At 37.2% G+C, this 16,726-nt stretch overlaps 1 protein-coding gene across 1 annotated transcript; it reads right to left on the bottom strand.

The window, feature by feature from the left end:
* Positions 1 to 4,788: 4,788 nt before the first annotated feature.
* Positions 4,789 to 9,501, bottom strand: LOC134662976 (carboxypeptidase Q-like). Its single transcript, XM_063519282.1, has 3 exons — positions 9,265 to 9,501; positions 6,592 to 6,721; positions 4,789 to 5,889 (listed from the first exon to the last, which is right to left on the bottom strand). Exons 1-3 carry the CDS (start codon positions 9,483 to 9,485, stop codon positions 4,789 to 4,791), a joined length of 1,452 nt encoding a protein of 483 aa, XP_063375352.1. The 5' UTR covers positions 9,486 to 9,501.
* Positions 9,502 to 16,726: the final 7,225 nt, after the last annotated feature.

The raw sequence follows: 16,726 nt of genomic DNA, 5'->3' as shown, positions 1-16,726 counted from the left end.
ATTTAGTCCGCTCTGACTGATTTATGCCGGCCAGTTAAGGGATGTAAAACCTTCATAAATCTCTAGAGAAAAGGACTTACACTTTCCACATAGAATAGTATCACAGAATAAGTAATAGTACTACCGTATAGAAAAGAAACTTCCTACAAAAGCGAAGTTTGTCCCTTTCTAATCGCACTATCCCGTTTCGGCTATTTAGGGTTGCCAAAATACAAGTCATTTTTTTATCTGTGGTTGTGCACGCAAAGGGACTTCAAGTTGAGCCAACCCTAATTTGCTCGTAGCAATTTTTTTTATCTTTATTTAATGAGCTTAGTCTAAAAGACCAGCTCATGCCGCTCAATAATACACATCAAGAAATGTTCTTACAATAAAACATTTAAAAGCTAAACTGCAGTTAATTATTTTCCTCTCCGGATGCCTTCCCATTACTATACAGAGCTCTCGCTTCCCATGCTGAGCCGAACGGAGCCAAGAATCGAAAGGAGGAGTCTCGCCCCACTGCTGGCAAAGTTGACGGAATATAAAGTGAGCCGATCTTGTTCAAACAGCACGGCGCGGAATGAAGCTCATTTGAGCACGGAAAAAACCGACACAATATGCAATAACAGTTTCGAATGTTTCACGGTTAGTTTCCACTAGACTTATATCGACCGGGATATGAACCGTGATTACTGATTACCTTTTGTATTGTTTTCGAGCGCGATCTACACAACTTTGACACCCACCCACTATCTTCAGTTACCCGTGAACAAGTTGCATGTAACTGCGTCGAAATATCGGGAGTTCGAAAACAATACAAAAGGTAATCACGGTTCATATCCCGGTCGATATAATTTTACAATTTTACATCGTGTCGCGTGCCTCAGGATGAGGCAGCGTCTCCACTTGCGCGGCCTCGGGGTGAGGCAACCGACCCGAGGCTGCCTCTAGTGGATACGCGGCTTAAGGGATGTGGAGATTACTTTGTCTTTCGGTTAAGGAAAACAAAAAAACCCAGTGTAATCTCACCTGAGTTGTTAGATGAAAGTCGCTTCCGTAGAATTATCTATGCCAAATCTTGAGTAAGGTTGCTTGTCAAAATGACATTGTCAGCCATGTTCTTGAAAAGTTTTCCGTGGAGGGAATGAGTTTTTCTTTTTTCGCGAAAATAATTCTTTATATTTTGTGACGAACTGGGGCCCGTTCTGGGAAAACATAAAAAACAAAGATTGAAGATTAAGGCGGTCTTCGCATTGCATGCGGAACCGCATGTCGCTCGGTACGAACGGGATACCGCTATATCTATATTATTATCTCTCAGATATTTGGAATGATGTCAGATCCATGTTATCAGTATCACATTATATTGTTGGAGTTGACCTCTCGGCCGGCCATCTTGGGCATAGCTCCGCGTCTGTGTGGCATTTCCAATATTATCCCAACGAGCGTGCCTGGACGCGTCTCGGGGGATTTACCGAAGCTATGACGTTCATATGGCAACAGCAGCTGGGTCATTCTACTTTCATTCCCCTGGAATCTTATCCCCTGACCACCTTACCTATTACCTACCTGAATATCTATCTATTTGCAAATTCCCAAGAGATTTCGCTTAGCTGTTTTAGTTGCAGATGGAATTTGGCAGACACAATCACCAAAAAAGAGATTCTAATAAAGCGGAATTTCCTGGGAATACAAGTTACAAGCTTTTGAGAAACGGGCCCCTGTGGATTATACAGGGTGTTTCCTGTAATAGGAGCAATAAATTAAACTGTAGGCTGTACTCCTCAAACTGACCAATATTTGTTCAGCAACTTTTGAAAATAACTCATGTTTTGATTTTTATTACACTTTAAAGTTTATTCTAAGACGCAATGTATTACAAATTTTGTTATGTTTCAAGCGTGACAAGCAACTTCAAACACACTGATGTCAGCGTACACATTGAAGGCAATATTTATTTTGTATGAAAAAGAGGAAGTCTAAAGAATTCATAATTTTTAAAAGTTGTTTAACAAAAGTTTTATAGTTTGAGAAGTATAATATATGTTTTAATTATTTGCTCGTGTTACAGGCAACATCCTGTATAATTATTAGCAAAGGAATTTGATAAGGTAAATAAGTATACCTACTTACTATAAATGTTCCTAAAATGAAAGTGAAAACAAAAGCACCGTTTAATTAAGTTAATCTCGTGACAGCTGCTAAAGAGCCGTATAAACTTTATATTCGCTGTTTTTGGCTGGAAACGACGAAACAAGTAATTAATAACTCCCACCTGGTGCGCTGCGTAATTAACTCGTTTTACAACCTCATGCTAACAGTACGAAAACAGAGAAGTAACATACAGTGGAACCGCATTAACTCGAACCTCGATAAGACGAAATCCTCGTTAACACGAAATAAAATGTTATTCCCTTCCCTTCAAAGCCCAAAACCTCCATAACTCGAACTATTTAACCTCGTTAAGATGAAGTAACCAACGATTCCCTTCACGGCTATCCCAGTACAAATCTATATAACCTCCATAACTCGAAATCTGAAATGTTCCAATGAGTTATATTCATTCTTAAAAATTGAATATAACTCATTAGTTATATTTATACAGGTACATATACCTAGGTACTGTTTCCTTAAGCTTTGGATTCCTCCAAAAGCGGTGCCGTCATATAGCGGCCGCAAAAAGACGGCCGTCTTTACGGTGACGACATGTGGGAAGTACCACGGCGTCATAACACACCGTCAGCCACCAAGGTCAAACGAAACGTATCCAGGAGAGAAAATGGACTACCTTGATTTAGCTTTAATAATTACTTGGAGGATTAAATATCATCAGAAGAGGAAAATAATCGTAGTACGGAAGATCATTTATTGAAATCTCGTGGTACAGAAGGTGGATTTGAGATTTTAGTACAAAATGGCTTCACCGCTGTCTAATAAAACGTTCACGAAACTATCCAAACCGTCATGCAAATGGCGGCACCGCTTTTTGACGTTACGGTGTCAATCACCGCCCTCTAGGAAACCGCGCCATTTGGTTTACGTAGACACCGTTCTAGTGACGATGACGTCATTCACCGCTATATTACGGCCGCTATATGACGGCACCGCTGTCGGAGGAAACCAAAGCTTTACTATCTTAGTTACACTGTGATGTGACCTGTCTGCAGCATATGCCGCCTTTACCACAACAACTTCAATATCGTCGCTTATTCACATAAGTACTCTACTTAGGTGCTTACTTGCACAAATTTGGATAATTTATTTACAAACTAGTTTTTGCCCGCGACTTCGTCTGCGTGGAATTAGTTCCAGCAGTTAAAGTAAGTTCAGCGCCTGGATAAAATCTTATGGCAATAATTTTGAGCATAATAATGCTGTATTTCTTTACATCAATTAACAGGCAATTCATTAATTCTCATTTCCATCCCCCTTTTCATTTTCACCCTCTTTAGAAATGACTTCCGACATAAAAACTATCCTATGTCCTTCCCCGGGATTCAAACTATCTCTATGCCAAATTAAAACTAAATCCGTTCAGCAGTTTAAGCGTGAAGAGGTAAACGACAGGTAGAAAAACAGAAAGACAGACAGACCGACACATTTTTCGCATTTAAAATATTAGTATGGATAGTATGAATAAAGTGTAAATACTCTGTAAGAACACTAAGAATACACACATTGGAGCCTACGAGTACCTTAATGGTCACGCACTGTGCGGTTTAGAGGTGCCGTTAGAATTCAGATTTCAGACCACATCAGCATAACTGCTGCAGTAAGGCGACGCGACAATGCTGCCGCTAATGTTAAAATCCGAGCAACACGAAAAACTTTTTTTCACTCGGGGGCAAATTTTGTTTAATCCTCGTGCTTTGTACTTAAACCCTCGCGACGCTCAAGATTCCATATTTCGAACCACTTGTAAAACAAATAACTATTTCATCTTCTAATTTCGCCCCCAAAAGTATAGATTATCGATTTCAGCATAAAATTATCAATAAATACAAATCCATCCTCTCGAATCTCTAGGTAGGTAGTCTAGGTTGGATCGGTTCGTGTTGCTTGTTCTCGTGTTACCAATTTCCAGTGTTTATTTTTGGTGTCAATTATGTAGGTACTTGAGTGTTCTCAAGTATCGTCTGAAAATGTCACAAACAGCGCTTTGATCTAATTATTCAACACTCATTGATTAATTGTTAAATTCTGTGCGGAAAGAGAAGAGCCGTGGATTGTAAGGGAGCCCATACATTCTACGACTTTTCTCTTTCCGCACAGACTCTACTAAGTATATTAGGTATACTTAAGACCTTATTGCATCTATAGTTACATATTATGTAAGCTTTGATCTGATAAATTACGCAAATACGCCTTTTCTAAGTCATAATTGCTAGCCTTCACAACCCTAACTGAACACCTATTGTACATTTCATTCGATAGCGTGACGAGCGTTTGCGTTTGCGTTATGTCTAATTTAGGATTTTAAACAGCGCGCCAAGCGGGACGTTGTGGAAGCTGAAAATGCCATACAAAAAAACTGTTACTTCAATGTCATTGAGTTTTTCTTTATTGATTTAAATGCCATCTAGTGAGTTTCCCTCTAACTGGTAATCGAGTACTAACAGTGATGTGCTTAGGGGTTTCAAGTAATGCGACGAAATAACGCTAGATGGCGTTAACCTCAATTATACATAGTGCTGCAGACATTTTTCAATAGTGATTGAGTTTTCACTTCTGCCGGCACTCCCTGAGTGCAACCCGTTGTTTTTTTTTGTCTGACGATTATCCTTCATTTATTACTAATATACCCAGTTAAACAGCTTTACTTTTACGAGGAATATCTTCTTTCATATCTGCAATAACGTATGAAGCTGCCGTCCAAAACGCGGCACACTCAATGACATCTGTCTCATTCAAGACATTCAATGTATCCCCTTCACTATGATGGAACCAGAAATACCTCTCATTGTCATTCATTAAAGAAGCCCCTGGCACCCCTTTATTGATAATCAAATTTATATCCGAACCGGGGTAGTCGCTTTCCTTTAAATTGTCTATCGGAGAAAACAGTTTAAGTACTTCTACTATTAGACACTGAGCCTCTTTAGATCCAGCTACCGTTAGACCACGAGGCTTAAATGTACCTTCATCTGATTCCATTACAAAATCAATATTATTAAGCTCGTTTATATGTTTGTTTAAGTATGCTTGAGCACCAATTAGCCCAGGTTCTTCAGCTGTCCATAAAATAGCACGCAAAGTCCTTCTTGGTCTTAAATTTAAGTGATGCAAAGCTATTGGAGCTAGCCAACTGATGATCATTCCACCTCCGTCATCCATAGCTCCTTGTCCTACATCCCAGCTATCAATGTGTCCAGAGACAATCACTACTTTATCAGGATCATCGTTACCTTTTACGTCTATAATGGTATTCCGTGACTTTTTCATATCAAATGTGCTGAACATTTTAATTTTCAGAATAATCTTTTCACCTTGATTCTGAAGTCTATTTAACAAATCTGCATCTTCATGAGTGATTGCCGCTGCTGGAATTTTTGATACTTTAGCGTCATAATACTGAGCGCCAGTATGTGGGGAATATATAGAAAAAGGAGTAATTGATCTAACCAGTGACGCTATACCTCCTTTTTTAGCTGCTTTAGAAGCTCCTTGTGATCTATATTGCACAGTTTCTCCGTAACTAATGTAAGGTACATCGTAAACAACTATTTTCCCCTTAATATCTTCATTAGCTTTCTGGTCTAGTTCTTGAAAGCTCTGGACAACGATAGCTTCTGCTGTTATTCCTTCCTTTGGAGTACTCACGCTGCTTCCGAGACCAATTACTGCGATATTCTTTTCACGGGGTGAGATCATTGACACCGATTCATGTCCACGAACCCAGTGTGGTGCCTGTAATATGTATGTATGTATTACATAATTATTCTTAGAAATTAACATGTTAGGTTCTACGGGTCTAATTTTAGGCACAGTAGAATTTTGTTAAGTATGTGAATCAACTTTTTCTTTTCACTTGTTACCATGGTTACATCCTTCTTAACTCTATTAAATTTGTTATCGTATTTATCTCATATGGTATTTTAGTCTCAATCATTATGGTATTAAATTTTAGTCTCGACATTTTATGGACAGTTGTTCTAAAATCTTCCCCCAATCTTGTTTCAAAATAAGCGTCACTTCGCTTAGCGCCACTTGCATCATTCCACTAGCCCGGAGAGTTAAGTTAAGGTTAAACCTGGAGTTACCATGGTTACCCCGGGTTAGTGGGATGACGCAAGTGGGCCTTAGTGGCTTAATCCCACTACATGGGATTATTATATTGGGCGCTTTTAACCTATCGTAGTCGACATCGTCTACAATAAATATAAAAGCAGCCATTAAATCCCTTAGTCCCTCCGCAATCCTGACAAAGCACCAATCAAAAATCCTGGCAAGTCATGGAAAATCCTGATTCCTGACTAGGGTTTGCAATCCGGATCCAAAATGTATGAAATTATCCGGATCTGTATCTGGATCCGCGGATCTTCCCGTACATTTCAGATCCGTCGTGCAAACCCTAGTCTTGACATGGCAACCTTATATATAGGTACCTACGTCTACTTCTTCAGTAGTAACATCAGTTACCCCATGTGTTCTTGTTAGATTAATCATGTGATCAATAGCTTTCTCCAATCTCTCTGTCCCGGATGGACGAGCACCAAATTTGTCCAAAAACGCCACAAATCTGGAACAACCATACAATACAATAAACTTTATTACACACTTCACATAGTCATTATATATCACTACATTTACTACATACCGTAAAATGGGGTGAGTAAGGTTCGCGGGGAAAGTGGGAGATTGGGGAGAGAGAGAGATGAAAGGGGGGTGAGATGGAATTTTAAGGCTACTGCTACAAAAATAATGTATTCCAATTTAAAATGGAGCTATAGTAATACTCATAATAAAAAAAGATCCTTCCAAAATCACCTTTGTTGTATGAAATCCCATCTCACCCCAATTACGAGGGACTACGGGGTGAGGTGGGATTTCCTGTTTATCGTCAAAGTTATGAAATGGAACTACCGAAAATAAAATAAAAACTAAAATACAAACGTCCGGAACACTTATTATATAATATACGCCATTCAGTTTGCATAATGTACCTAAAGATAAAATGTTATCGAGGTTTGAATGTTAGTTTTGCCCCTACTCACCCCATTTTACGGTAGTATAAAACAAAGTCGCTTCCCGCTGTCTGTCTGTCCCTGTATGCTTAGATCTTTAAAACTACGCAACGGATTTTGATGCGTTTTTTTTTTAATAAATAGAGTGATTCAAGAGGAAGGTTTATGTATAATTTGTTAACCCGTGCGAAGCCGGGGCGGGTCGCTAGTTTGCAATAAATGTAGGTACAGTAACATAAACAAAGAAAATTGGATAGAGGTAACAACAAGCGGTCTTATCGTTTAAGAGCGATCTCAATATTTAGGTCTGGGTCAAAAACGATTGGGAAAACCGGTTCTTCTGTGGACATTACAAAAGGTAACAATTTAGGTACCTACATAATACTTTTCTACTCAAAGGTTAACTGGAAGAGATCCCTCAAAGGGATAAGTTCGCCTTTGTACTTCTTACAATTTTTTTGCTATTTTTAATATGTCTTTTTGTACAATAAAGAGTTTACTATTACTACTAGGTACTACTACTATTACTTTTCTAAGATTTTCATCATTTTGAAAAGTGGAAGTAGAAACATGGTGTATAACGATAAAGTACGAAAATTAGGCTTTATGATGTATACAGGAAAGTTCCATAAAATTAAAAGTACGCGTAACCTTAACTACTAACAATGTTTTTGAACCTTATTATGGCCAGCTAATTAATAAACTCAATAAGGTATCTATTATAATATTTTCCCATATACCTACTAGTTATCCCTCTACTCTAGTTATCCTAAATTTCTAAATATAAAATCAGGGATCGGAACCGGATTTTTGCAAAAACTTCGAAATAACCATATTTTTCGAAATATTTTATACTCGAAATGTAGGACTCAGTTGTGTTTTACGCCTTCGTATTATTAGATTGCCCAATTAGAAATGAAATAATTAGCAAAGAACGAAAAAATACCGTTTTCATTCCCATCCAAAAAATACCGGTATCCAAGCCCTCCATAAAATCACGAAACGTATTAAAATGTATAATCCCATTAAATTTAAATCGAGTGCTATTTGATATAACGGCCCATTAGATGAACGATTGGGTTTCATAGCGTCCTAAAATCCGCTTCTCGAGCGTTAAATATTTTACGGTATCAATAAAAGTGTACCTTGAATATAAAATGTTAATTAAAAAGGTTGAAACTTTGCCTGAACTGATTTCTCATTTATTTGAAGTAGTTGCAAGTTATTTGAAAACAGCGCAGAAGGATATTCAGGCCAACACATATTTTTAAGATCAGAATTAGAAAATTAGGATCAGTTGCAATCTTTTCAATTCATAAAATCTCATGATATTCATGCTCGAACACTTCAGTAAAAGTTTCGTACCTTGTCACAGTGACAATCAATATGAAAGTCAAGAGACCTCATACTATTCTCACAATATAAAATGTACAAAATAGGTAAAAAAATTTTGAAATTAACACACCATAACATTTACACCAACGTGATTAGCAACAGTGGTCATCTAAATATTTTAAGTTAACTTTTACGTTTTGCAAAATACCCACTTAAACATCATTATAGGAATGATTACCTTAGTTACTATTAGTTAATAGTTAATACATAGTTATAATATGTATTTAATATTAGTTTTTATTTTATAGATAAAATAGTGAGTACCTACTAATGTAAACTGCTCTTTTGATGCTCTTGTAATTTAAGATAAATACTTGTATTTTATGTAATTTTTCTCATTAAGCGAAATGTAAATTTCTTTGAGAAATAAAGTTCTTTAAACCTAAAAAAAATTGACTGTACCAATTTTTCTATTCGGATACGAGATTCAGATAACTTTGTAACAAAATTAGGTAAGTGTGAGTGTAAGTCACAAAGGTGCAACGGTCCAATAAGTTTGTCAGTGCAAACTTAGTAACAATAACAAATTAAAAGTGAAAAATTCACTGTCTTGAGTGGGACTAGAACCCCCGATCACCGGATCGCTAGCCCGATGCTCTTCTATCTAAACTACCAAGACCCTCCCCTTATCCAGCGAATATTTCTACCTTTTAACAGCATCGTTCGCAGCCGTTTCTGCTTGATACAAAATCAACAAACTTACTGTTCAAACATTCTCTGTCCCAATCCTTTATTCTTAATCTCATCCATAATTGTCTGCGTCACATTTTTATATGATGCTATATCGCTTACAATTTGAGGATCTATATTACATTCACTTTCATCATGTCTGGTTATTATTGCAGCGTCTATATTAATTAAGGTTAAAACGAGGAATATCACTGATATATACATTTCGGTCAACATTTGGCCAGAGTTAGTCATGTACTAGATAAAATATTAATCGTTTGCTCGTAGTGATGTACCATGGATTATTTTTGTTCCTGTGAATATTTCCTGTACCTGAGAATATTATATCTAGGTACCTCTTAACCCTCCTTTTTCGTGGAAAAAGTTATTCAAATAGACCAAACCTGCATACAATATTTTTCATTAAATAATAATATATTTGATTCATTTTAGATTACAGTTGCTCTTTGTATTAGCCAAATAGTATTTTTTTATAATTGTATTTCTAAGAAAAATGAAAGATTTACTTTAATGAAAATTGTTATAAATATTGTCATTGAAAAAACATCCGCCTTCCTTTGTAAGAAGTAAAAATTAAATTCTTTTATTGAATAGGGAGACAATAATGATGAAATATACTAAAAGTTAAAAATAATATTAGGTGGGTTCTAGGTTCTAGTTATCACACTACTCTCCTCAACAGTCTACAAAATACAATAGTGGGTCGTAGCCTAGTACTCATATTATCACCAAGGTGCGCGGCCAACGTGTGATCGTTAACGCTCCGTAGCGAACGAAACGCAAACGTCGCTGTCGCACTAGTGGGGAAGAGTGATAGAGATGACTACGATACGCTATGGAGCGTTAACGATTGGCACGTTGGCTACGCGACCAGGATTGTGTGTATATTTACTATATTTATATCAGATAAGCAACATAATTTTAAAATATTATTAAATACGTGAACTCCAGAATTTCTCAGACATATTTCCGGTAATATTTTCTGAGAAGTCACATCACTAGTTATTATCACATTTGAGAACACTGTTATCGACGTTCGTTGACGGTTGAACTTATCCCGGGGTCAGCCGAATGGAGATTAGTTGCAAACTAACTACGTGTTTAACTAATGAGTTTGCTTAACTATCGGAAAACAATAATAAAAGTGTTGATTGGCTAAATTTTTTTTTATGCCGCAATATTATTTAGATAATTAGATGTCGTTGTCAACGTGAACGCTGTACAGGCCACGTAGCCAACTTACGCTCCGTAGCGATCGAAACGCAACTGTCACTGTCGCACTAATATAGAAGAGCGATAGACAGACACTAAAGCGTTTCGTTGTCGAAGCAGCGATTGTCAGCTTGGCTAGGCTGTCAGTTTAGTCGCTCGCGGCACAATTCCGTGGGCTCATTTTTAAGCACTCAAAAATAACATAGGTAACGCATTTTTAGAAGCAATTTTCATGTTAGGTATAGCTTTCGTGCAAAAATAACTAGATTCTTTTATGCTGATCGAGATTGTTTTCGAATTCGAAAAGATCAAGTGAAAGTTGTTTAATCAGATTTCGAATCGATAAAGTTTATAGAGAGAATCCTCAAGATGTGCTATTCAATATTTTTGGCAACCGTATTATGATGTAAAAAAGTTATCTTAAGACAAAATGAAAATTAGTCATACCTACGTGTTATGTATATAAAGAGTCTATATATACTCTTTATTGTACAAAACACAAATTTATGGCACAGGATATGCAGTAAAAAGGTGAAATTATCATTGTTATTATGGGCCCGATTCGGATTTTGAACTAGAGATCTATTAGATATCTATTAGCATCCTAAAGATGATAGCTGATCATGTGTGTTGTCCTGTAATTAATGGAATAATTTTAAATGTCAAATCTAATTTAGCTTTTAAGTACTAACATTATTTTTAAGAATGTACTAACAAATATAAGATCAGTGTTATCTTTATTGAATAAATAAATTGAATTGAATTGAATTAGACATCACCAAGATACGACAACGATATTTTAAAGATCTAGCCTGTCAAATTTGACATTTCCGCGATTCTGGATATACTCTTGAATTTCCAGAATGTCTAAAACGTCTTGTTAAGTAGAAGTACTATGTATTTTTAGATCTCAAAACAATTTTTTAACGATCTTAATACGATAATTTAACTTAAAAGTGACATTGGTTGCCCGAATTGAGCTGCAAAAGATATCTAGTTGAAATCTAAACTACCAAGTATCAAGTACATATCGTATCGTTCCCTTCTCTAGAAAGTATGTTGTTTTCTAAATAAGGTTTATTCGGGTAATTCCGGAAATCGAGTAATCCCGAAAATCATTGTAAAATCACTCATATTTCGTTGTAGTAAGAGTCAGCTTTCGGAATTATCCGCCACTATTCGTTCATTCGGAAATACCCGAATACACCTTACCGCGGTTTGATTAAGAAATTTTCGAAATTGCATCAAATCGATATCGATAACACTTCAGTCACTGTTTCATCAATCACTAGCACTGGCGCACAGTGTTGTGAATAACGCTTATTTTTAGCCTTAAAGACTCGAGCCCTCAAGACTCGTAAGTCTTGAAGCCTCGACTATATTTGAGAATTGTATTTATTTATCGCATATTCATCTTCCTCGCGTTGTCCCGGCATTTTGCCACGGCTCATAGGAGCCTGGGGTCCGCTTGGCAACTAATCCCAGTAATTGGCGTGGGCACTAGTTTTACGAAAGCGACTGCCATCTGACCTTCCAACCCAGAGGGTAAACTAGGCCCGTATTGGGATTAGTCCGGTTTCCTCACGATGTTTTCCTTCACCAAAAAGCGACTGGTAAATATCAAATGATATTTCGTACATAAGTTCCGAAAAACTCATTGGTACGAGCCGGGGTTCGAACCCGCGACTTCCGGATTGCAAGTCGCACGCTCTTACCGCTAGGCCACCAGCGCTTATTTATCGCATATTGATGTAAGAAATCGTCTTTGCCGCCAAGCCTCGAGAGTCTTAAGGGTTCGAGTCTTTGAGCCTCGAAATGAGCGTTATTCACAACTCTACTGGCGCATTTCTGCCCCCCTCGAAGCGAGGTATCATCATAATATTCCGACGAAACATAGTTTTACTACCAACATAACGAGAAATGTGCTTTAACGAGCTTAATTAAAATGAAATGTGATATTATAGCAACTTTGTGACACGGAAGCTATGCTAATTATGAAAGTTAGCTGGAAGTTACAGTTAGAGTACGTAATAAAATAAATTCTCGCTTTTTGCAGTCAAAGAGAACATGACGTACAGTCACCAGCATAAATAAATGACTATGGGCAGCCGTGCAAAAATATCTGATGCTCCATTGGAGGCATAAGTATATGACGACACTACCTCGGTAAAAATATGTGATCCTTTGTGACTAGCAAAAATATCGTTAGTCCGTATCCGCATAAATATCGGATCGGGTCGCTTAAAAATATTTGATTACTCAGAAAATTCAAAATTATGTGATTACTCTCATCTGGAATAAATATCTCTCCACTGTAAAAGCAAATACATCGGATGGACGACAGACCGCCTATTTATCTGACACGTTGGAAAATCACAAATATGTTATCGACCTTTAAAAACGAACCATACATGTTTGGTATAGAGCCGTAAATTGTATAAAATGATTTGACATTTCACGAAAAGAGTGCCGACTTGTCATTGTATATGTCTGTCTCACATTATATTCTATCATCGATTTGACGGAATAAACTGGATATAATTTTGAATTGTAACGTATTGCAATCATGAATCTAGTATATAACTGGATCTGGCATGAGGGGTGGGGGAAATGACAAAACGGGATAGTCTTATGTATCTTTCAGTAGGAGTAGCAGCGAAAGCGCTATTATTGTTTGTCCTTGTCAGTCTCACAGGTTGTCAGTTGTCAGTCGCACATCATTCTTTTTTATGTAAGAAGGAGGTTTATTACACATTGTCTATTAAAAGTCTACCTGAATTATGTCACAATTTTAAATTGCAAATGAAATATGTGAGACAGACATATGCAATGACAAGTCTGCACTCTTTTCGTGAATTGTCAAATCACTTCAAACAATGTAAGGCTCTATGCTATCCAGGTATGGTTCGTTTTTGCCGATTGATGACATATTTCATAATTTCGTGTCAGATATATAGGCGGTCCGTCTGCCATCCGATGTATTTGCATTCACATTGGAGAGATATTTATGCCAGATGAGAGTAATCACATAATTTTGATTTTTATGAGTAATCAAATATTTTTAAGCGATCCGATCCGATATTTATGCGGATACAGAGTAACGATGTTTTTGCCGGCCACAAAGCATCACATATTTTTACCGAGGTAGTGTCGTCATATACTTATGCCTCCAATGGAGCATCAGATATTTTTGCACGGCTGCCCACAGTCATATATTTTTGCTGGTGACTGTACCTACGCGTTTGCGTTAAGCATCATTTTGTATGGGATTTAGTTTCCAAAACGCCCCGCTTGGCGCGCTGTTCAAAATCCCATACAAAAACAGACATAACGCAAACGCGAACGCTCGTCACGTTCGTCACGGTGGGCGTTTCGCGTAATATTCCCTATGAAAAAAATATATTTCAACTTTCTCAAAACTGCGCAATTTTCTTAACTAGGTAGGTATTTGAAGTTTTTGTAACACGGCCACGCTCAAAAGGATTATCGAGGAAAATCCAAGTCCCTGAAAAGAAAGAACATGTATACAGTTCAGTTACATTATACCACCGATCAGCGCTTATCACTAGATGGAGCGATAAATCAATTCGCTAACCCCTTGGAACCATACGTAAGTATAATAGTCAGGCAAACACAACTTATCAGTAAATAAGAACAAAGAAAACTATACTCTTCCCTTTCTTATAGTTGCTAGTACTAACGTAAGACAAAGACAGTATGATTGATTGTATATGTTTGAAATGAGACAGTCCAGTGTGCGTAGCCAACGTGCAATCATTTACGCTCCGTAGCAAACGAAACGGAAGTATCACTGTCGCACTAATATGGAAGAGTGATAGAGAGAGATAGCTACGATACGCTACGGAGCGTTAACGATTGGCACGTTGGCTACGTGGCCTGGGCCAAGCATTAAGTAAAACATTTGAAAAACTTCGATTATGGAAGTAATTTTTTAAGTTTTTAAAATTCAGCTTAGAAATCTATTTTCAAGGCGTTAGAGTGCGTGTTCAGATTATTTGAGCACCTTGGCCGCTCCGATATAAAGAATTTGATGGCGACTGTAATAAGTTAATAACAGGTTATGGTAATGGCTTTTTGGCAACAGGTTCGTGTGACTCATGTAAAGCTTTCTATTGCGATATCTCATGAGTGACATCTATGATTTTTACACACCGGAATCTTTTGAATGCCGGTCACGTTATGTCAAATTTTCGTCACACCGTTCAGTATGGGGACGTGACGGAATTACAGAAATCAGACCAAATTGAATATTTACTTATGTTATGATCTATTGAATAGTGCATTGAGACGTGCTAGTAGTTACAATTTAGTTCCTTGTTAGTGTAAGAATAGTTATTTAATTTTATAAACTTCCGAGCGAATAGGTAATTCGTAACTTGTGTCGATTTAAAACACTCGCTTCGGTCGTGTTTTAATTTATCGCTACTCGTTTCGAATTTCCTCTTTTCCTCACTTGTATCGTACAACGTTTTACAGTGCATAATATGGCACTTTAAACTTTCGACATACGCACGGAAAGTGCTCTTTCCCGCACTAGTTCGGGAAAGTAGCAATCTTATGTACCTTACTCAAGAGTACCTAGGTATTTATTAAAATAAATCGGTGAAAAGTTAGCTTGGCCGGACTCTAATACTTAATAAAATTACAAGTTTGATTAATTGTAGCTGTTTAATGTCCCGTTTGCTATAAATCATCTCCACGATGCGCGGTGGAAGAAAATTGAAAAAGTTTTTTGCTAACGCAAAGTAACTAGATATGACAAAGTTGTAATATCGATTATTCACCAGCTAAAGTTCGAGGTCAATTCGGATTTACATTCCGATATCAAAATTATGTAATTTTGTTAACATTTCGGTCGAACTTGTTTGTTTATGTATTTACTAGCGACCCGCCCCGGCTTCGCACGGGTTAACAAATTATACATAAACCTTCCCCTTGAATCACTCTATCTATTAAAAAAACTGCATCAAAATCCGTTGCGTAATGTTAAAGATCTAAGCATATATAGGGACAGACAGACAGCGGGAAGCGACTTTGTTTTATACTATGTAGTGATCGAATGTAAATTCGAATTGGTCTTACGAAGGTTTCTCCCAATTTCAAGTAGATGTGGTAAGTATGCACTATTCAGCAGTGTAACGTGTAACTAAAAAAAATACTTTGGGACAAATCTTTCACAAACTGTAAATTCGATCACCGTCACTCGTCACGCTATCGAATGAAATTTACACTAAGGGTTCTGATCCACTAAGCCTAGAGTAGAGTTGTGCCGTTCTAGAGAACGTGCTCCGTTTTGTAGTCGAGCAAGAACATTCCCCGTAGTAAACGGAGAACGTTCTCGTCGGCGCAACTCTAACCTAGCCCCAAACTTGCCCAAACCGTGGGACTCGACCCCACCACTTGAATTGCCGGTCCAATTTTGCCAGCTAACCATCCGTCATTCACCGCTATTTTAACCATTGCAACCATCACAACATCACTAGCGACATCTGTACTTTAAGTAGGTACAAAATCTTAGAATCTAAATTATTAAAATCTATGTTAATTATTCAACGCGGTAACGCAGCGAGTGTGATGGGCACTTTTGCGCCGGGGTTGCGCGGGGAGGCCTCTTTCACTAGTTTTTATATTGCGTGTTTAATTTTAGAATTATTTAGGGTTCTTAGATTTAGATTCATGGATATATTATTTTTAGTTATGCCCTTTCACCAAATTCAACGGACGCATCGAAGACCCCGCGAACCTCAGTAAAAGGGCCATCGAGTACCTATCTGAAGAGTGCAAACATCAATCTCTAGAATAATATTTAAATTAAATCCATTAACTTTAACGCCATACGATAAATAAGTACATAGTAGGTATTAACTCTTAAAGTGTTATTTACATAATTAATATAATTATATTCCTTTACTACATAAAGAAAAGAGAAGAAATTTTTTTGATTCGCCGCGCCACTTACCTTCCTAAAGAATGTAAAGGGGCCACAGATTACCAGTCCGCCGGACGATATGAGCCTGTAATTTGTTTAGAACTGTCACCTTTTACGTATAACTGACAGGCTGATATCGTTCGGCGAACTGGCCCCATAGACAACATAGTTCAGTCATTATAGATTTTATTCTTTACAAGTTTAGTCCTCTTCATTTATGCCGTAAAGTTGAAAATAAACGACATAATGAAAATATTTTGAATTCGTCGCTTTTTTCAAATTTAATTTCCAAAATATCGATCCTAGAAGAAAA

The sequence above is a fragment of the Cydia amplana genome, chromosome 3, assembly GCF_948474715.1.
Source record: "Cydia amplana chromosome 3, ilCydAmpl1.1, whole genome shotgun sequence".
In the NCBI taxonomy this organism is placed as follows: Eukaryota; Metazoa; Arthropoda; class Insecta; order Lepidoptera; family Tortricidae; genus Cydia; species Cydia amplana.
This window is presented reverse-complemented; position numbering and strand designations above follow the sequence as displayed.